The sequence below is a fragment of the Papio anubis genome, chromosome 5 (assembly GCF_008728515.1).
Source record: "Papio anubis isolate 15944 chromosome 5, Panubis1.0, whole genome shotgun sequence".
NCBI lineage: Eukaryota > Metazoa > Chordata > Mammalia > Primates > Cercopithecidae > Papio > Papio anubis.
In genome coordinates, this window is record NC_044980.1 from 21,204,164 (window position 1) to 21,227,040 (window position 22,877).

The 22,877-nt window shown below is 34.2% G+C and overlaps 1 protein-coding gene across 5 annotated transcripts in view; it reads right to left on the reverse strand.

The window, feature by feature from the left end:
• CDH12 (cadherin 12) overlaps positions 1-22,877 on the reverse strand; it is a 1,145,481-nt gene that overhangs the window by 239,371 nt on the left and 883,233 nt on the right. For all 5 annotated transcript variants that reach the window (XM_031666714.1, XM_031666715.1, XM_031666713.1 and 2 more), the window contains one exon: positions 8,332-8,626. In XM_031666714.1, the coding sequence (XP_031522574.1) occupies positions 8,332-8,626 (295 nt within the window). The remainder of the gene's footprint in view (positions 1-8,331; positions 8,627-22,877) is intronic.

A 22,877-nucleotide genomic window follows, 5' to 3' on the forward strand; every position in this document is an offset into this window, starting at 1 on the left:
TTACACAATGAAAAACAAAAATTATCTTGGAAGACACAGCTGACATCTATATGAAATATTCAGTAGCAGCAATTGAACTTCAGCAAGCTCCTGTGGCCAGCAGGGTTTTACGGAGGTGCAACTTCTCTCCCCCGATCACTTATCATAAAGCAAGAGACAACTGGGCCAACGTAGCCTCTTGCCTGCTTTTGTGTACAAAATATAAATAGAATAGAGCAAATAAGGAAAAATAGTCCCGCAGCTGGAAGGCAACTTTAGAGAAAAATGATGTTCATAGCTATCTTGCCAGTAGCTGGCAAAGCAGTTTTTATAAAACATATTTAATGTTTACAACCACTTGGAGGCTGGGGAAGGAGTAATACTTTGAAAATATGTTTAATATTTTGAACCACTCTGTGGCCGAGAAGCAACTCCTGCTAAAATATCTTTAATGCTTCGAGTCATTTGGTGGTTTCAAAATAAAAGGAACTTCTTGTTAATTTTTAACATTTATTGCTGATCAGTGGCTGCTAAAGTAACTATCAATACAGCATGGTTTATGTTTAGGGACACGCTGTGCTGCTACTAAAATAATTCATACTCTTCTCTCAAGGCCACACAAAAAGTGTCAATAGCATTACCTTTGCAATTGCACCACTAATAAAAACATAGGAATCAAACAGATGAATAAAATGCTCCCTGCACACACAGCCATAACATCCTATGACGCTGAAAATAATTCTGCCACGCTGCGTGCGGTGGACACTTCACGGCTGGCATAGGAGACATCACAGGGCCTTGCTCAATTTCATCAAATGTGTTAAAGCAGCTCAGCAGATTGTGAAGCACAAGTGGAACCTGATAATTGGTGTTTCTTACAAATCAACGGCTTGTCTCCACACATCAAGGTAAAGGCGTCCTCTACACCAAAGAAAATGCAAATTGGGATAGAAGGTCATTATGTTTTTAAATAAACTTGGTTAAATTTGTAGAAAGGGCAATGGTAAATATTGAGCTCATGTGTCAGATGGAGAAAAAACTTGAGAAAAGGGAAGAAGATAATTAGCTGGAACCTTTACCATTTAGACTTTCTCTGGCTACTCTTCTGAGAATGATCATCAAACTCTTATGAGGATCTTTTCCAATGTATTGACTGCACTTCCCCAGGGATTGTGGCAAATGGTAAATATACACTTTCTTCTTGCTACTTGCAATAGCCCTGCTCATAAAGTGTGAGAAAATCAACGTAAAAGGAGGAGAAATAACCCACACAACTACATACAACTAGGAAATGATAGTTGAATCTGAACAAAAGGATATGAACTTTTAACAAGTTCAACACCCACGTACTATTGCAAGTACAAGCTGTATTTCATGGGAGAAAAAAAGAATAACTCAAAAGACAGAACAAAGAGCCTAGAGGGCAGAACTGAGAGGCATGAATAATTATTCACAGATGTTGAATATAATCAAATGACTTGCAACATTTAGCACTGGGATTTTAAAATGTGGTGGACCAATAATTCCTTTAGTCTGTGCCTTTTCCCATTTTTTTTTTTCAACAGGAATGTCTAGAGACATTATTTTGTGCGTGTTTTACCATTGCATTTTTGGTGAATGTGTAGTAACTAACTGGCGTTTTTAGTATCATTAATCTGGATTAAGAAAATATACACTATGAAATAGTATGTCACCACAAAAAGGAAATGAGATCATGTCCTTTGCAGGGACATAGATGAAGCTGGAAGCCATTATCTTCAGCAAACTAACGCAGGAACAGAAAACCAAACACCACATGTTGTCACTTATAAGTAGGAGCTGAACAGTGAGAACTCATGGACACGGGGTGGAGAACAACACACACTGGGGCCTGATGGGAGGTGGGGTGGAGGGAGGGGGAACATTAGGAAAAATAGCTAATGCATGCTGGGCCTAATACCTAGGTGATGTGTAGATAGGTGCAGCAAACCACCGAGGCACATGTTCATCAATGTAATAAACCTGCACATCCTGCACAGGTACTCCAGAACTAAAAGTAAAAAATTTAAAAAAAGAAAAAAAAAAAGAATTAAACCCAAAGATCACTTCCCCATCTGGACTTGATTTAGATGAAGAGCTTCTGGACTTTGAGCTGATGCTATAGTGGACTGAAAATTTTGGGGTCCTAGGAAGGGGATGAGAATATATTGCGTGAGAAAGCAACATGAATCATTGAGAGCCAAAGTATAGACAGTGGTAGGTAGACTGTAGGAGGGCCCTCAATGATCCCAGCTTTCTTGTATTCGGGTTGCACTTGCTTGTAGAATATGGCAGAAGGGATGTGATGTCACTTTCAAGATTAGGTTATAAATAGACTATGGCTTCAATCAGAGAGTTTTCTCTCTGTCTAGCTCTCTTTTGGGTAGCTCATTCTGGGGAAAGCCAGCTGCCACGTTATGATGCAGGCCTGTGAGGTCCACATAGCAAAGAACTGAGGCCTACAAATAATCACATACAGACGATTTCTACCACCCCCTAACTAAGCCTTTAGATCAGACCACAACCCCAGCCAACAAGGTAGCTACAATCTCTTGAGAAGCCTTGAGACAGAGGTACTCAATAGAGCCATTCCTATGAGAAATTTAAGTATCCGCTATTTTACACTGCTAAGGTTTTGGTTAATGTATTATGCCATAATAGATAAGTTATACACAACCTTTATCAAATAATAAAAATAACTATCATCAGTAATGAGACAAAAACCATGGCCCACCCAATAGAACACAATGAGGAGAGTATAAAAATTGCTTTGGGGATATTTCTGACAAAGATGTACATGCTTCATTCATACATGAAGAAACGTCACACATACTCAAGATGGGAGGGCCATTCTAAAAAATAACTCGGTAGAAATCTTCAAAAAAATTAGAGTCATGGAAGCCAATAAAAAATATGAACCTATTTCAGATTGGAGGAAACTAAACACACCTAACATTTTAATACAACATTTGATTTTGAACTTTAACTTTTTGTTTTATAAGACACTATTGAGACAAGTGCTAATGCTTGAATAGGGCTGAAGGATTAGACTGTAATAATACATTAATGCGAATTTCCTGATTTTAAACATTGTATTTTGATTGCACAAGGAGAATGTCTTTATGTGTAGAAAATAAATAGTCGACATTCTGTCTTCAAGCTTCTGAAAAAAATCTGCTTTTAGGGCACAGATAGAAGCAGATGATAATTCACCTGTTCCTCTGATTCTAATTGTGCTGCTCTCTGTTTCCATGGCTGGCTCACGGGATAACAGAATATATCTAGTTTATTATGTCTTGATTTGTCTCTCTATGGCATTTTTGTGAAAATAAGGAAGTGTGGAGACTTACATATGTTTCTAAATTATAATAGTGCATTAATGTAAAGTACAGACACAGTCTTCACTTTTCCTTCTTGGACTATTTAAATATGGCCACATGGCAAGTGGTCTCTGGCTGTCTGGGTGCGGTGGTTCACGCCTGTAATCCCAGCACTTTGGGAGGCCAAGGTAGGCAAACCTCTTGAGGTCAGGAGTTCTAGACCAGCCTGGCCAATGTGGCAAAACCCCATCTCTTCTAAAAATACAAAAATTGGCTGAGTGTGGTGGTGCAGACATGTAATCTCAGTGACTCAAGAGACTGAGGCAAGAGAATCACTCGAACCTGGGAGGTAGAGGTTGCAGTGAGCCAAGATCACACCACTACACTCCAGCCTGGGCAACAGAGCGAGACTCTATCTCAAAAAAAAAAAAAAAAAAAAAAGAAAAGAAAAGAAAAAGAAAATAGTCTCTGGTTAAATAGCCTCTGAAATACTCCACCAAAAATTTAATCTTAGCATTTCTCCCCAAATTTCATGTAAAATAAGATACAGTTAAGAGAAAAAAAGAAAAGCTAGGGAGAACCTGTTCACTATTTTTATGAAGCCAGTGTTCTACTTTATTTTAGGTGTATCTTTTCTTATTTAAACGTCAGCTAAATTTTCTTTTTGAAGATATTGAATGAAAGATGCTTATCCTTCAGGTTTCCTTTAAGCAAGACTCCTCATTCTCAAATAATATAATATAAACATTCCAAACTCTTAAGTAGATCATCTGAGATTGAAAGCTAAGTTTAACTTTCACAAAGATGTTTTAGCAGCCATGACACCTAAACAAAATGGTATATTAAATTCTGATTAATTTGGTTCTAAAACGCCTAAGAACCATTCTCACTTTCTTATCCACAGGGGTTATTAAGTTTTCACATTGAAAAAAAATCCAACAGTAAATAATACTGCATTGATGTTAATGTAATTGTTAAATAAAATAAGAAATACAAATTTTTAGTTAGATCACATGGCACCCAACTACTGCTTAGAAAATGGTAAGACTTACTACATAAATCATGAGTCACTATTGACATCTACTATATCATATCATAGGTTAGGAATCTAATTATAAATAGTCAAATCAGATGACTCAAGGTGGCATAGCTCAAGCAGAGGAAAATGATACAAATTGAGTATGGATTTTACACTCTAAACCTGTCAGCACTCTAGGAAAAGTAACTTAAAACTGCATACCCCACTTATGCATAATCATCAGATATTAAAGAGGGTATATTCCTGTAATTTATTGTTGCTCTAGTGATCTTAAAGAATTAAGTCCACATTCATAAAGTCCCAATTTGTCTCCAAGGATTTACTTTGAGTTTGGGAATATCTGGATCAATAAGTACTTTCGGAGGTCAGAGTGAAAGCTTTTCATCTCTAAATATTACTTCCCTGGAATATCAAATGTAGCAGAAGTCAACAACAGAGTGACCTTTCTCTTAAACAATTCATAGATTCACTGGAATTTTCTTCAACTTTAGGAAAATTAAATATATTCCATAGTGCTGTAAGTCTTAAATATTGATTTTCCTCTGAAATCTTGATCCACCCTACCCACCACATTCTCCTTTTGTACACTATGTTCTTTGTAATGTTCACTTTACACAAGTGAAAATCAGTAGCATTAGTAAATTTTCATTGCAGGTTTATTGTTCATATTTCTGGATATATAATCCATTACTGTTAAACTTCATCTCAATGTTCCAATATTTCTTCATCTTCCTTTTTATGTTACAAAATAAGTATTTCACTGTATGTATTTTTAATTGATTAATGTTTCCCTTTTTTTGGGAAATAAAACAGTAGCATTCTCAATTATTGAGACAGAAAAGTTATTTCATAGGGAACACCTCAAACACTGGTATCTACAACAGGCAGTGAGATTTGTCACAACAATTGGTATACTGTCAATATACCATACAAAGTTCCATCTGGTCTTGATTAAAAATTATTTTAGTATTCTCAGGAAAATGTTACAGAGGGAGAATTGCCTAAAGTATATGAGAGGAAAAAAAGTAGAGAAAAACAAAATCTTTTCTTAGATTAGTACAACAGTGAACCATTTCCACCTGGTAAGAAGGATGCACTTGAGAATGGGGTTCAAGTACTCTAGGAACATAGATGTAAGTTCTGGATGCACAGTAGTTGTTGGTTAGCTGTAAGCTGGAAATTTCAAGGCAGGAACAGCAGATACCACAACTGTAATTGGGTATCTTGTTTTTTGTTTTATGTGTATACGTGAGATTACGGGGAAAGGCAAAAGTAGTGCACAGAGATTTAATTTTTAACATTCAATTCATAAGCAGTGTTTATACCTCTTTGTACTTACTTGAAAAGTATATATTATGTAAATTTAGTATAAAAACACTTGGACTAACTCATACCATGTGGTAATATTTCACATTCAAAAGAAATACCCTTCTGTTTTTAAAAATAAAACAAGGAGCCAGCAGAGCGGCTTATGACTATAATCCCAGTGCTCTGGGAAGCCAAGGTGGAGGGATCATTTGAGGCCAGAACTATGTGAGAACAGCCTGGGCAACACAGCTAGATCCCTTCTCTACAAAAAATAAAATAAAATAAAATAAAATAAAATAAAATAAAATAAAATAAATTGGCCAGGCTGGATGGCACACGTCTGGCTACTAAGGAGGCTGATGTAGGGGGATCTCTTCAGCCCAGGAATTTAAGGCTTCAGTGAGCTAAGATTGGGCCATTGCACTCCAGCCAGGGCAACAGACCGAGACCCAGTTTCCAAATAAATAAATAAAAATGAAAGAAAGCAGTGCATTGAAAATCAATTTAAGTATTTACTGGAATTGTCTTGAAGACCCAGTGGGAAGTTTCAGTAAGGGCAAATGAGAAAACACCTTAAGCATCTATTCTTCCAAAGATCTTTCCAATATGTTATGACAACATAGTAAATTATATCCCACTCCAACTGCAAAAGCTGAAATTACTCTACTTTCTCACTTACCTACACTTTTGACTTTCCAAATATATGTCTCTCTTTGGATACGAGCTGCAAACTCCTTATATGAAGCCTCCAACTCTGCAGCCCTAGTTTTTCTAGTCGGCACAAGAAAAATCCTAATTGTTTTATCTAATGAGACAGAATTTTCCAATACTGTAGAGGCATGTGTGTGTGTTTGCTTTAAGGAAGCTGTTTTGGTAATAAAAAGTCACTGAGGCTCATAAATTCATGTTAACACATCCAGTGTACATGAAGCAGGCACCGAGTTAAACTATTTGTCTACTATATAGCACGTCATCTTAAAAGCCTTATTTTTTCCTCAAAATATTAACTTTATTTTCCCCCTGTAAAATCAAGACACAGTTCAAATGTAGTCTCCCTCGTTTTCTGGGACTTTTTTCTAACAAGATACGCTTCTTTCCAATTGGACTTCTAAATTTCTAGCAATCATAACAGTGCATAGAAGAGGTAACCCCAAAAGTGTAGCAGGTACTGAATAACAGATTTGCAGCCTTGGGTATCCACATTAAAATTTGAAATCTAAGTGAATTACTTCAAGCTGATTTCTTAGGTCAAGGAGAGATTATAGTCTTTAAATGCCTGATAAGGTCACATACACAATTTCAAGCGCATTTATAGTAAATCCATGTGACAGCTACTACAGCTACTAACCTGCTTCTGCCCTCAGGGTAGCGTGCACAATCTTCATCGCATGTCCTGGGTGGTTGTAGGAGCAGTAGAAACCCTCTGAGGCATGTTAGCTTTAGAAAATATGAGCAATGGCTCATACACGAATTTTAAGTTGTAACCTACATGTGATAAGTTGCTTTATCTTCCAAATGTAATAAAAACCAGAAGTTACTTTGAAATAAATTGAAGGATTAGCAGTGGTGACCGAGGAATAAAAATTATAACTTAAAATGGTCTTTAAAGCTGGAATTCTTAACTTATTGACCTTATATCCTACATATTACAGAACTTTGTAAATTTAGGCTGATATGGAAATGTATACTTATATCAAATTTAAATTTTTAGAATGATGGTGCTACTATATTCTAATTGTTAATTTGATAATTGTAATTGTAATTTGTTAATTTGTTCTAATAATGATTTGTTGACATTATTCATTTGCTGCTTGACTTTATGGCATAACAAATATGGGTTATTTAACCCGAAAAGGAAACAGTATCACCCTTCCAGAATCTCTACTAACGGCTACAAAAGATGCAACACACCTGTTTCTGGACCACTTCCAGATCAGATATGATGCATGCTTTAGATAATTTAGTTTGAGCTAAGAATTACTGTCTGGTATTTCGTGGTGTAGGGTAGGTATCCCCAGCACTATATAGGTGTCTGGAATTGAGATAACAATCAATTTCAATACAAAATATATTTTTTTTGCTTAAAGCACGCAAGGATTCTATGAGTTCAGGTAAATTCACAGGTTGGAAAACAGTAAAGAATGTTATATATTCTTGTAGTTATCTTCATAATGAAGCAGAAAGAAAAACAAAAAAGTTACAAAAATAGGGGTCGGGTGCGGTGGCTCACGTCTGTAATCCCAGCATTTTGGGAGGTCGAGGAGGGCGGATCACGAGGTCAGGAGGTCGAGACCAGCCTGGCTAACATGGTGAAACCCCGTCTCTACTAAAAATACAAAAACTAGCCGGGCGAGGTGGCGGACGCCTGTAGTCCCAGCTACTCGGGAGGCTGAGGCAGGAGAATGGCGCGAACCCGGGAGGCGGGGCTTGCCGTGAGCGCAGATCCAGCCACTGCACAATAGCCTGGGCGACAGAGCAAGGCTCCGTCTCAAAAAACAAACAAACACACACACACAAAAAGTTACAAAAGTAAATGAAAAGAATTGTATTTTCTAGCATTGAAAAATACTCTTTTAGATGACAGATAAGATGTTTACATCAACCTGCAGAAACTAAATGTTGAAGAGGTCTCGTTGTATCTCACAGAATTTTGATTTGCCTACTCACCTACAGGAGACATTTCTGGAACAGTAGCAACATAAGGTCCATCCAAGAACTTTGGCTCATTATCATTAATATCCTGCACTTTGATGATGAATTCTGATTCAGGCTCCAGGGGCTTTCTGGTTTCTATGTCCACAGCCTGAGCACGAAGAGTGTAGAAAGGTTTTTCTTCTCTATCTAGGCTCCTTATTGCATGAATGTCCCCTGTTGTTTCATCGATGGTGAAAACGGTGCCAGCGCCATCTCCTGAGAGGGTGTATTTAACAGTGCCCTCTCCCTTGTCTAAGTCGGAATGGAGCTTTAGGGAAGAGAGGGAGAGAGAGAGGAAGAGAAAGAGAAGAACAAAGAAAGAACACCATTAAAACGTTGCCAAATTAAAAATTCATAATTTGCAATATAATTCTTTTAATCAAAAACGTTAAAAAAAATCCTACGGTTCTGTTTTCTTGTTTTTTATTTCTCCAACTTCTTATTATAAAAATGTTAACACATAAAGTTGAAACTGTGCAATGAACACATATATGCCTATACGTCCAAACATTCCTCCATTCGTCTATTAATCTACTTGCCTTATTAGATAGATCTCATATCCATTCTTCCATTCATCCTTCTCTTAATCCATCTTTTTTTTTTTTTTTTTGAGGTATTATGAAGATCAGAACAAAAGTACAACCTCAGATACAGCAACAGGCAAAAAACCAACAAATTTTGAAAATTTGTATTTAGTTCTTCTGTATCCCTTTGGGATAACATTTTCATAAAATGAAATGCACAAAACTTCAGTGTACTTATTGTTTCATTTTAAATAAACATTGCGATAAAAATAAATTAGCTCATAAACACCACAAAATAAACTTTCCAAGTGTTCTGAAGATAAAATCAATGACCTGAATCCAGTGGGAGATAGTGCAAAGGAACTCAGAAAACACTAAGCATTTTCATTTGTAAGGAAGGGAAAAATCTGGCAAACCAAGAGGTTTTCAGTGATAAAGGGCAGAGCATCTCATTTTTAACAGACTGAGTTTGAATGAGTTTACCACTATTAACCAGATGATTGATAGAATCACTGATTAACCTTTCAGATTCACAAATAGCTTGTTCTAATTCATTCTATATATAGAATATTTATGTTGAGTAATATAGGAAAGCATTGAAATTCCGCTAGTTTCTTTTAAAATTCAACACATGTATAGTACCTTACGTTATAGCATGGAATAAGATACACATGAATAAGCAATAAGGAAGAGAACTGAAGAGTAGAGAAAATTATCAGTGTAATACCATAAGGCAGTGTTGTTCAAACTGGAGACCAAGAATAAATGAAAAATGGACACAGACTTAAAGGTATATAAACTACCTGTAAATAAATATGTACATAAAATATTACCTAACATAAAATATTGGATCATATACAATTTTCTAGTAGTTTATATTTCTATAAATATATTCTTATACATAATATAAATATATATACATATATACATAACATATTCTTATAAATAATATGTACATTAATTTTTATGCAGACACTGATTTAAATGTTTTAAACTATTCTTGCTCATTTGGGTATAGCCATTTGATTTCAGCATCCACATTTTTATATGTAAAAGCTCTTTCCAGTCAACAGATCACCCAAAAGAAAAATAAACTTTTGCAGTGTCTCTAACCATTTGGGCTATGCCTTAAAAATCTGCATATGAGCACTGCTGTTTTGCAAATCATTGCTTAAGAATGAGTTCTGTTTTCTTAACATTTCAACACACACACATAAACTCTAAAAATATTTAAAATTATATACATATCCTGTTGCAAATAAGCTTCTTATGTATTAGTATGAGTAATTAAAAGCACAAATATAGCCCAAATAAATATATGTTCAACCGTGGCTACATCTTTGCTCTTAAACTCAAGAGCGTGGTTTAAGTTGAATAAAATAACATCATTTTTCATATTAATGTTATTAAGGTAAACTTATTCATTTTGTGAAGTTGCATTTCGTTCAATATTTCTTCTAAAAGTGTATTTGTATAAGAGTATAAGCATAACCGTAACAACCTGGTTGGGTAATATAATAAAAATAATATGGCAACAATAAGAGAGAACAAGATTTTGATGTTCCTTTAAAAGTTTCTGTATATTTTACTTAAGTATAAAGAAAATTGCTATGAATGATAGAAGGAAGTATTTTTGTCCTCCTATTTAAAAAAAAAAAAAAACTGCTGTGAAGCATAGGCAGTGTCAAGCGTAAAATCAAGCCGTAGATAAATGTTCTTTGAACTTATGATTTTCAAATTATAAATTTCAACCATGCTATTAAAGATATTCAACACATTGGGTATTGCTTTTGCTTTCAGATTTATCTAAATATATGAGACTGGCAAAAGCTCAGTGCAAAAAGCATGACTTTACAAAATGGATCCATTTTGCCAGCAGCTCAAAGAATATATGGTAATATTGTGGGAACTGAGTGAAAATTCAAAGTAGGTTTTGAAATGTGATACGAGTAGAATTATAAAAAGAAAAAAGAACAACAAAACAAAAATTTCTTCATTTAGCTAAAACCATAACTGTTTCCTTCGCAAACTGACATAAAAATAAAAAAGCAAAATGTGTTTTTAGTTATATCCAAGATCCAAATTCAAGTGAATTGCTGCTACTCCTCACTCTTCTACCTTTTCCTTCTAATTCGAAGGTTGGCTTTGCAGAGATTCAAGATTCAGAAAAAAAAAATATGGGAAAATATGTTAAAATGTTGACCTGAAAATGAAGTGGATAACCATAAAACTCTTGAGAGAATTAGACTTTTTATAGCAGTTTATGACATGATAATACCTTAAAGGAGATCACATTCAGTGATCTGTGTTGACAGGTAATATTTAAAATTAAGTATTCATGCTGATTAATTCAGGCAGATGTGTGGTAGCCTAAAGTATAGACATTTTTCCAATATTAATTTTGATATTAAATAAATGACATTGGCTCACGTTTGATATTACAAAATTTCCTTTACTTCAACTATAAAATAATTTCAATAGTGAAAGGTATAAAGTAAGACGAAAATTTCCGTCATCATCTTACCTAGACATAACTTCTTCTTTTTTTTTTTTTCTTTTTTTTTTTTTTTGAGTTGGAGTATCGCTCTCCTTGCCCAGGCTGGAGAGCAGTGGCATGATCTTGGCTCACTGCAACCTCCACCTCTCGGGTTCAAGCGATTCTCCTGCCTCAGCCTCCAGAGTAGCTGGAACTACAAGTCACATGCCACCAAGCCAGGCTAATTTTTGTAGTTTTGGTAGAGACAGGGTTTCACCATGTTGGTCAGCTGGTCTCAAACTCCTGACCTCAAGTGATCCACCCGCCTCTGCCTCGCAAAGCGCTGGGGTTATCGGCATGAGCCACTGTGCCCTGCCTTACTTTGTTATTTTTATATGTTTCGGTTATGTAAATATATAACTGAAAGGGTAAATATATATAAATACATATTTACTGTACATTTATATTGATACATATTTCTCTGCTTATATCTATGGATACACACACTATATAAATGAGTCAAGATTTTAAAAAACAAAATGCCATAATTATTTTTCAGTATCATTTAAAATTTTTCAAAATTATTTTTTTAAATGTCTGCATATTCATTCAGCGAAGTTGAGTGATCCAATGGGCACGCTATATTCCTTCATAAACTGTGTGGTGAATGTGCGTGTATGTATGTATGTAGATGCATGTGTTTATGTGCTTTCTGGGGTTTATTTCCTTAAAATAAAAAGGCAACTGTCAAGACTAAAGCTATAATAATTTTTATGAATCTTAGAAAATACTGAATTTTTAGTCCAGAAATTGATCTCTATCAATGAAACTGCTTTCTCAAATATGTCAGCAATGGGATTCAGGTTTCGCTTACAATGTGAAGGAAGTTCTTAGTCTCATTTGCACAAAGAAGGAAGGAGGGTTACAGAGAAAAAGAACTCGGTCTTTCCACATTTTTGGGTCACGTTCACTGTAAAAAAAAATCACATGATGCCATTTTTACACAACCATTTTAAACTACACATACGGTAAGCTAATAATTCCACAAAAATAATTTCTTCCCTTTGTAGCCATTTAAAACTAACAGCTAGAACTATTTCTTCTTCCAATTATTAAAAATAAGCTGTTTCTGAGTCGGTACTGACTACATTTACTGATTGAAGCAGCCAACTCCAAATATATCATCTTTTAGTATTGACACTTAAAATAAAATTTCTCCCCAGAAAAAGGGTCCTATAAATGATGGCTGTAGAAATAGGCACTGTCCAGGCAGTTGTTTTGTGGAAGTAGTGTTGTTATTTTCTGGTGTTTTCCAAGTCATCTCAGATGGTGTGTGAAAATGAGATGCCAAGGGAGGCTTAAAAAAGATACCCAGCACCAGCTTCAGAGTGTAAGCAAATCTTTCATTCCAGCACTTAAAAGTTTTGAGAAAGCTCATCTAAAGTTAAATGTTTACTAGAATCTCTCTGATTATATTTTAGAAACTACTACACAAAACTAAAACAAATTTCTTATTTTCTCCGGGTTGCAAAGTGCACATAAAATGAAAAATGCTTTTTATACCACTATTTCCAGCAGGGATTTTATTTTCATTTGTCATTTGCCAGCCTGGAGTATGCTGGGAGAAGGAACAATTGGTTTTGAAAAGGTGGATTTGTGTGAAAACCAAAAATTGTGTTCAACAAATACTACTACTAACCCATATGTGGCTATGTGTGTTTTTTATATGAGTGCCATATATATATGTATATATGACATATATATATATGTATGGTATATATGAGTGCCATATATATATGCCAGACACATATATATGCCATATATATATATGCTATAAAAATACCATCAAGTTACCCATTTACTTCAAAATTTAACTGCTTAATATAAAATATGTTTCTTTTTGTAGTACCTAATTCTTGCAATTCAGTATATTTCCTGGCAGGAGATAGAGATTAACAAGCCCGGATAGTTACCACATATGGCTCTTATGAGGTAATGAGGATGGTGGTGATGAGAAGGGTAAAAAATAAAAAAGTTATTACAAAACATTTTTCAGGGAATTTTACAAAAAATGATTTTAATATTCTCTTTGCTTATGGAATGATATTTAAAACCATAATTTCTGTGTCCTTTAAAATGACTGCTGATTTGTAAATTGTTCTCTGTGCTCCAGACTTCTTTTATTTGTCCCTGTCTTTATGCTCATAACCATTCATTTCCCTCTTTTCCCACTGACTTAGCCTCTGGGGTTGTAATGAACTTACTCGTTTATTTTTGTGTATATGTGGGGTTTTGTCTTTTGTTTTCTTAGAATAAAGTATATGAGATCATGGAAAAAAATCAGAAAATGGGGAAAAATCATAAATTCATTACCAAAATAATTTCTGATTTGGTATATAGCTCTGCAAATTACTTCACTAATTGTGTTCATATGTACTATGGTACACTGTACACTGTTCTGTAACTTGCTTTTCAGATGGATTATATGATAAATACTTTTCTGTATCAATAAATGTGAATTTATTACATCAGTTTAAACTGATCAAAAACATTTTAATCAACGTAATACAATTAAATTGCTAAATATCACAGAGAATCGAACAGTTTATAATCCCAACCATACACTCCTTTCCCAGCCACTTGGGGATATTTTTAATTGTTTCTATTTTCATTGTTTCTGTTTCAGTTCTTATAAAAAATACATACATAAAGTTGGCTAAATGATTAAATGTTATAGTAGTTCTTTAATTCTAAATTTGAACACTGTTTGTTGACTTTCAAACTGTATGCTTGCCTTGTCCCAATAAAATTGTACCACCATTTATACTATGTGTTGTCAATAAAACACTAAGTGATATCTGAGTGCCTTTGTTTCTAAATTTCAGTTCACTCATAGAATATATCCCTTTTCCTCTTTTTTCCTCAAACATTTTATTATGAAATTTTCAATTTCATAATGAAAGTATATAGTATTCATCTATATGCTTAGCTCTTAGTCTATATATTTTTAACATACTTTTTAGAAATGTTTTTATCATTTTCTACCCATTTGTCTATCTGCTAACCCAGCTTAATTTCTGACGCATTTGAAAGTAGGTTGTAGATACCAATACCCGTCACCCTACAATACAATTTTAATTTTTTTTTTACATTAGAATGTATCTGTGGTTTCTCTATTTCTTAGGATCATAGCATTAACACCTTTGCACTTCCCCTTACATCTCCTTCCGTTTCTTCCCCCTGTCCCCCACCAGCTTTCATCATCTGTATTCTACAGAATCTGCCCTAAAAATTTGTGAATTGGCCTTGGGCTTTTTTTTTTTTTTTTTAAGTGTCTTGTTTTGTGGTGCAGGCTGCAGTGCAGTGGCACAATCTCAACTCAATGCAGCCTTTGCCTCCTGGGCACAAGTGGTCCTCCTGAACAGCTTAGAGATGGGGTTTCACCATATTACCCAGGCTGGTCTCAGACTCCTGGGCTCAAGCAATCTACCTGTCTATACCTCTGAATGTGCTGGGATTATACGTGTGAGACACCCTGTGTGGCCAGGCTTCTATTTAAAAATAAGCCTGATAGTTAATTTTGTATGTCAACTTGACTGAGCCATAGTTGCCCAGAGATTTGATCAAGCATTATCCTGGATGTGCCTCTGTGGGTGTTTCTGAATGAGATTAATACTTAAATCGGTAGACTGAATAAAATAGATTGCCTTCCCTAATGTGGGTGAGCCTCATTCAATAGCTGTGGGAACGAATAGAACAAAAAGGCAAATCCCTCCGTGAGTGACAGAGATCTCCTCTTGCCTGACTGCCTTCAGGCTGACACATTGGACTCCTTTTTTTCTGCCTTTTGACTTGAATTAAAACACTGGCTCTTCCTGGGTCTTGAGACTGCCGTCTTTAGACTAGAGCTAGAAGCTATCCTGGGTCTACAGTTTGCCAACTGCATATCTTTGGACTAGTCAGTCTTTATAATTGTGTGAGCCAATTCCTTATAACAAATCTCTATATGTCTATATATAGAGATATCTATCTATCTATCTATCTATCTATACCTATATATGGATATCTATATATCTATATATAGAGAGATCTCTTAAATATCTCTATATATCTATATATCTATTACTATATCTACATCTACATCTATAGCTATATCAACATCCAATTTGTTCTTTTTCTCTGAGAACACCTACTGATAAATAAGCCTTCCAAGTATTCTCTATCCGTCGATGCTAAAACATTAAAAAATAAAACAACAACAAATACTCTTTTTACAATTACAATGTAAAACTTTTTGTTTTATTACCAAATAATGTGTATTTCCTATGTAATTGCTGCAGTTTTATTTTGCATATGGATTTTTTTCTGTAACATCTTTGTCTGTTAGTGGTTTTATTTATTTATTTTTTTAATATCCTTAGATTCATCCCACTTCTGAGGTCCGACATCAGATCTTTTCACTACATGCCTCTCTTTGGGAGGCTTCTTTCTTGCTAATCCAAACAAGAACATCTGCACAATTGTCAACCTGGAATTTACTGTATTAATCTCCTGGTTTGGAAACAGTTTTTCTTGGATGTTATATTTACTTTGGTTTACTATTTTGTTGGCTTGCACTAATTTTATATAATCAATGAGTTTACATTAGACATTTTACTTGAGTCTTTTCATATCACGGTATGCCTTTATTTCACCCTCACATATAATTAATTTTTATCTGGGCATATATTTCCAGATTGGAAATAATTTCTCTTTCTACATTTTAAGGAATTTATACATTTCTATCTAAAATTGTATTCATTATCTTCTAGAAACCAAGAGTGGGCTTGATATCTGTCTGATTATATTTTCTTTGTTGGTAAAGAGGCTCTTTTTTCCCTTTTTATTTTCATCTTCTCTTTCTCTAGTGTTTATAGTCTTATTTTTATGAATGTAGTCTAATTATTTAGAACACTGTCTCCAAGTATGTTTTTATTTGGGTTTGTGTGTTGAACATTGCCTCCAGGTGCGAGTTTACGTGTTTATGTTTCCTACCTGAGGTTGGACACTTAGTAAATTTTCTCAAATCAAAACCTATTTTCCTTCAGCACTCAGAAATTTTTATCAATGATTATTTCCATGATTATTTCCTGTCCTCTGTTTTTCGTGTTCTTAACCTAAAATTCAATTGTTTAATGTTAGACCTTATGCATCTTCAATATATCATATATATTTCACTCATTATTTATTGTCATTTCTTTCGGACTATTTTGTGAAAGCAATAGATTTATATGATTTTATTTATTGGTAAAGCTTTTCATTTTCAAATTTAATACACACAAATTGTGCATACACACACACATATACCACAGATATATTCATTTCCAGGATTTCTTTAAATGTTCTTTTAAAAATAATCATATTTTTATTTTGTGAACTGTGGGATTTCTTGAAACGTTTTGAAAAGTCTAATTAGTCTATGTTTGTGTGGTTTCTTTAAATTATCTCTTCCTTCAGGATTAATTTTGTGTTTGGAATTTGAATCTTTGCCATTCATAACGTGGGTTTTCCTTGAATACCTGATAACTCTGAGTTTTCTGTTCATATTTAAGAATAAATAACCTAATTTGAAGTTTTGAGTTTTTGAGTTGTATTTATTGATTAGAGTTTTGTCCTAGAATGAATAAAATAATCAATCATTTCTTCTACTTTCAGATATTTGGTTGGGGGTGTTCTAAGCATAATGGTGTCCCAACACTGCCCTAATTCTTTGCAGGTTATCTACAGAATAAAGTCTTTTAAAAATTATTTCTTTATTGTTTACATTCTGTTCATTAATGCCTATATTTTATACATTCTCAAGCATATGGGAGAAATTCTATATATAGAATATTGGTTCATCTCTGTGTTTTTCCTGGCAAATTTTATGCCTTTTCTTTGGAATCAATGCCAAATCTGGGTCGCTTTCAGAGCTGTGCCTTCATTGCTGGAGCCCTCTCAGTGTAGATACTTGCATGTAGCTCGTTTGGGCTTTTGTTTAAACAGTCACCAATCCTTCACCTCTGTGCAATGTTACAGAAATTGGCCATCTTCTCTGATGACCTCTATGCCACTCCCATCAGGATTAGGGGTTGTTATTTTTGTTCCTCTGCTATAAATTACTGATGCTCTCTGAAAAGGAGTTAAAGGTGTTTGGGAGGTACACCATTTCCCTTTACCAAAATCGTATTAAGTAAAACTTGAAATCAACAGAAAAAAATAGAAGTAATTATATGATGAAAATCTATGTTCTCAAAATCCAGGTTAAACAATTGTTAACATTTTGTTGTATTTGCTTTACTTTCACGTATGGACAATTTGAAAATAATTTACAAACATCATACCAATTCACTACATAATATTTCAGCACCAGATTTCTGAAAATAAGACCTTTTCCTGCATAACCACATTGTCACAATTTCAGTTAAGAAAATTAATTAAAATGACTATTATCACTTAATAACGGGTCATATTCAATATCCCCACTTCTATCTCCAAATATCTTTGTAGCATTTTCTTTCTTTGTTTTCTGAACACGAACCTCGTAAGTTTCAAGCATTGCATTTGGATTAGTGTCTTTACTTTCCTTAATATAGAAGGACCACAAATTTAATATTAACAATTTATTTGTCATTATCTTTTGTCATGGAACCAGGACCCCATTTTGAATTTTTCTGCTGGAATGAGAAACTTCCAGACATGTGGTCTAAATCTTTATTGCTCTATCTGTTTTACCATTGCTGCTCTTCAGTCTCAAAACATATGTGGACAAAAGCAATCACATAAAGGTCTGTCCTACTTAATACGGAGATCTTTATAAAAGAAGTTACAGAATCTTCTGACAGTTAGGTCTATACACACATTCAGATGTAAGGGATATGTTTCTTGTACAGAATGCTCTCGGTACCTTTTGTTGTAATAATCACATATAAATGGTAAGACCCACTACCATTCTTGAAATCTATGATTATAAGTGATGTAGAACAGTTTAGTAGTTAGTGCTTGAGATTTAAAGTAATATTGTCACTGATTTATTTATTTACATACAGGATTTAGTCATTTAAACCAGCCAATATGAGTATAAGAAAATTTTGTGAGTTTCTTTGTCTGAAATAATTTTATTATGTACAACACAAACTACTTTTGCTAGATTCTTCTTGGTAAACTTATAAAACACTTAGTGTTTCCTTTTTTGAAATTGCCTGGTTTCATACTAATACTTATTCTGAGCTCAAGAACATCATAGTGGCCATTATATTAACTACAAAGCCATTAGATTATACTTAAGGTATTTACAGATAAAAGAAGATCAGACCCAAAGATGATCTATAACTCTGCCTGAGTAATGTTATGCAAATTGCTCTCTTTTCAAAGCCACCGAATGCCCAAGAATATTTAACATTCTATGCTAGTGCGCTCTCCTGAGGTGACTCATTTGTTTCCCCTAGTTTAATTGTTGCTGTATGAGCAAGAGGGATACCACTTTACAATGTTAGGAGTTCCCTCTAACAGCCCAGTGTGATTTGAGAATTCCCCTGCCTGAGTAACAGACCCAGAGCTATTTATCATCTGGAAATATTTCACCTTCTATTGAAGAGAGCAGAAATCCATCTCAAAAAGACCCCCACGCATCCCCAGTGTATGCCAAAGAAGCGCCCAGAAGAACAAAGAATATTTGCAATGCTCAAGAGCAAAAAAGCTTATGTGCTGGGATAATATATCCTGTTACAGAAAAAAAACCATACTATTCCCCCAATGCTGTCTTTCATCTTTCTTACTTTGCTTGAATATTGCCTTTATGGCTACATATAAAAGCTATCCTATTTTCTCAGATTGTCATATTTTACAACTTTAGCTCACTCCAATTATAATCTCTCATTTCAAAGTGTCACAATATGTGAATAAGAACTTCAGTAAAAGTTGGAGAGGTCACTGGCTTGGACCCAGGATTTGGGAAGAAAAATATGAGAGAAGGTTAAAATAACGTCTTTCCTATATTTCCAACATTGTAAAACGTATTTCACAAGCTGGGTTTTAGGGAAAAACATTTCCAGAAAATAAACCATTCATATCAAATTTTCAGAAATGGAATCTCTATTTTGAATAACAGTAAATTTGACATATCATTTCAAACAATGTAGTTATTTTTCAGAATACTATATAAATGTATGTGATTTAGTCTAGATTTAAAAATAAATGCCAATAATAATCAATTATTAATAACAATACATTACTATAGTTAGATATCATTTCTTAATTTATTGCTAGTATTTCTTCATTTCATTATTTCCATTATTAGCTATTACTGAATATTATATACTATGTTATATGCTTTATTGGTTTTATTTAATTTTGACTAACCACTGATATGCTATCATGAAAAATATGGTAATAAAATATTTTTAACTGAATTCAAATAGTCCCAAGTGCAAAATACAATTTTCAAAACTATATGTCCTACACTAATTTATTTGCATATGCACTTAATAATCCCAATAAAACAGCCAAACCCAAATCTGAACTCGAATGTAAAACTCCATCTAACCTAATTTCTTTCTGTTAGTCTTTATTATTATAGTCACTTCTATTTATGTTTTATTTTCTCCTTTATTTTTTAATTTTTACTTTTTATTATAAATACCTTATTATTTAATAGTATAAAATGTCTGGCTATATGAAATCAAATCAATTACAATAAGATAAATATAAGTAAGATTTCAAAAAAGAAAATCTAAATCTAGCTAAAAATTCTGCATTTTTGATACATCCAAAGTACACAGGATTTATTAGTAAATAAAATTTAATACACTGGGGATAAAACTTTAAAAAATATTTGATATATTCAAATTTCTTAATTGCAGTATAACAAAATGACCTATAAATCAAGCATTTTGTTCCACCGTGTCTACTCTTAGCTGTATGTCTCAGAAACAGCTTCTTTCTCAAGAGAGAACAAGAAGGATAATGCTGGATCTAAAGGCATCATCTGAAGAAGATAAAGATATCAACAACTGCAACTATCTGGCTTTCTGTCCACAACTGAGCCTTTCATAATCTTCCCTTCATAAATAGGACCTCTTGATCAGAACAGAAAAGTTGAGTCTTAAGTTTCCTGTATTTATTTCTTACTGATACTGAGTAAGGGAAGTGAAAATTTGGTTGCTATGTTTACACTCCTTCATTGTTCTTAATGGGACTATTTTGATAAGTCAAACATTTTTGCCATCTAAGTATATTGATGAGCGCCACGTTATCTCAAATGTTTACACATACTAGGGAAAAGCATCTGCAGTTTACGAACTCTTTGTGAATCAGCATCGCTTTTTCATGTTACTACAGAGATCAATATTCAATGCATTGGTTTAATTTACCATCTTTTCTCCCAGTTGATCTTGTAATCACCAGAAAAGGAAAAAAAAAAAAATCTCCTTCACAAAGCCATTTGCAACAAACTTGTGTAAATAATAATCTAAAGAAGGTTAGGGGAAAAAAAAAAATCCACCATACAGGGGAATAGATCTAAAATTGATATCTGCCTCACCTGTATCACCTATTATAAGAGTAACGGGAAAGGTAAATTAATAGCAGAGACTAGAATGTTTTCAAACGTAGTAATGAAAACTACACCCTCCTTCCCCCCTATAACACCACGGCAGGTCACTTTGGTTACAGGATACGATCATAGCTCTGCAATATCAAAAAAATGTCTGCCTGGTGCGGCGGCTCATGTCTGTAATCTCAGCACTTTGGGAGGCCGAGGTGGGCAGATCACTTGCGGTCAGGAGTTGGAGACCAGCCTGGCTAACAAGGTGAAACCCCGTCTCTACTAAAAATGCAAAAATTATCTGGGCCTGGTGGCGTGCGCCTGTAGTCCCAGCTACTCCGGAGGCTGAGGCAAGAGAATGGCGTCAACCCGGGAGGCAGGGCTTGCAGGGAGCCGAGATCACTGCACTGCGCTCCAGCCTGGGCGACAGAGCGAGACTCCGTCTCAAAAAATAAAACAAAGCAAAAAACTAATAAACAAACAAAAAATGCCTGCAGTAGGTTATAAATAAGGAAAAATTGCTTGATTTCTTAATTTGCAGGGTGTAAGAAGAAATCTGGGCTATCTATGGACATTCCCAGAAACATCAAGGTTTGCTAAAAACAGAAAATCGGAATAGAACCAAAAAAAACCAAAAAGTGGTGGGAAAAGCATGTAAGACACTGAGGCAAGCCGTGAAGAGTCTGTCAGTCTAAAGGTTGAATAGAGGACCTTTAAGAAGAGGGGGGACAAATATTAAATTTTCAGCTTTCTGTAGTTTGATATACTTTCCACGTTCTAGGGTTTCATTAAAACTTCACAAGCTTTTGGATTTTTTTTTTTTTTTTTTTTTTTTTTTTTTTTTTTAATATTAGGGCTGTGCTTCATGCTTGGGTAATATGGGGTGAGTAGAGGGAACAGCTGGGGAAGCAGAGATAAGAGACAGATTCTCTAGTAGACATTAGGAGAAATGTAAGAATCCTATACTTCTGCGTATATTTGAGGAGCCTTTAGAGTTCACTACAGTTTATAGATTGGACGTTATAACTATTTTAATGTACTTTCATTGTGACAGGATTGACTTTAGAAGGCTTAAGAATTTTGACGAAGAAAGGGGAAAAAGAAGGCACAATAGAGAGAAAGGAAGGAAAAAAGAAAAGACAGAAGTGTGGCCACAAGATTGTCAACAATAATAATTGTATAAGAATACATATTCTTCTTCAAGAAATGAAAATAATTAGAACACACATTATGCCTAAATACATTTTAAGAAATCAAATAAACGTGTAGTTTCTAATGGAAGTTCTTCAAAGTATTAGTAAATTTTTCCCACAAAGCAGTTTATCCATTTGTTGTGAAAGTGATTGAGTTTTGCAGTACCAAGGGATCTTTTGCTTTTAAACCAGTTAATTAGTTTTTATTAGATGCAATGCAATGTTTTGACCAGACTTTTCTCTGTGCTTTCGGGCGTATTTCTCTATTAGCAGGTAAAACACTTATCTCTTGACTAAAAGTAGGTGACATCTTTCCCCAACCGCGAGTCTTCAGGTTGTTACAGAGGCTGCTTTCCTGACTCATTCTGTACCCCCATTGCCTCTCTCTGAGTTTAAAAAGGAAATGATTAATTAGTTAAAGAATATGTTGAAATTTTAACATATTATGTTTAACATAAGTAACTAATTATTAGTCCAAAAGAATATGCTAAAATGTCAACATATTATGTTTAACATAAGTAACTGTATTAAAATTTAGAATATATTTATGATTTCCAAATCATGGTTTGTTTTTGCAGAACCTGCACCAGAATGACATGACCCTACAAAGTGGAGATAATATAAATTCCTTTTTTGCCACTGAAATTTGTTTTAGATACTACTAATTTTATCAGTGGCTTTCTCTTACCCTTACATGGATGTTAACTTAGTTGAGAGATGTGTTCAGTTCACAATATTTGATAGTGAAGCAATATGATACATTT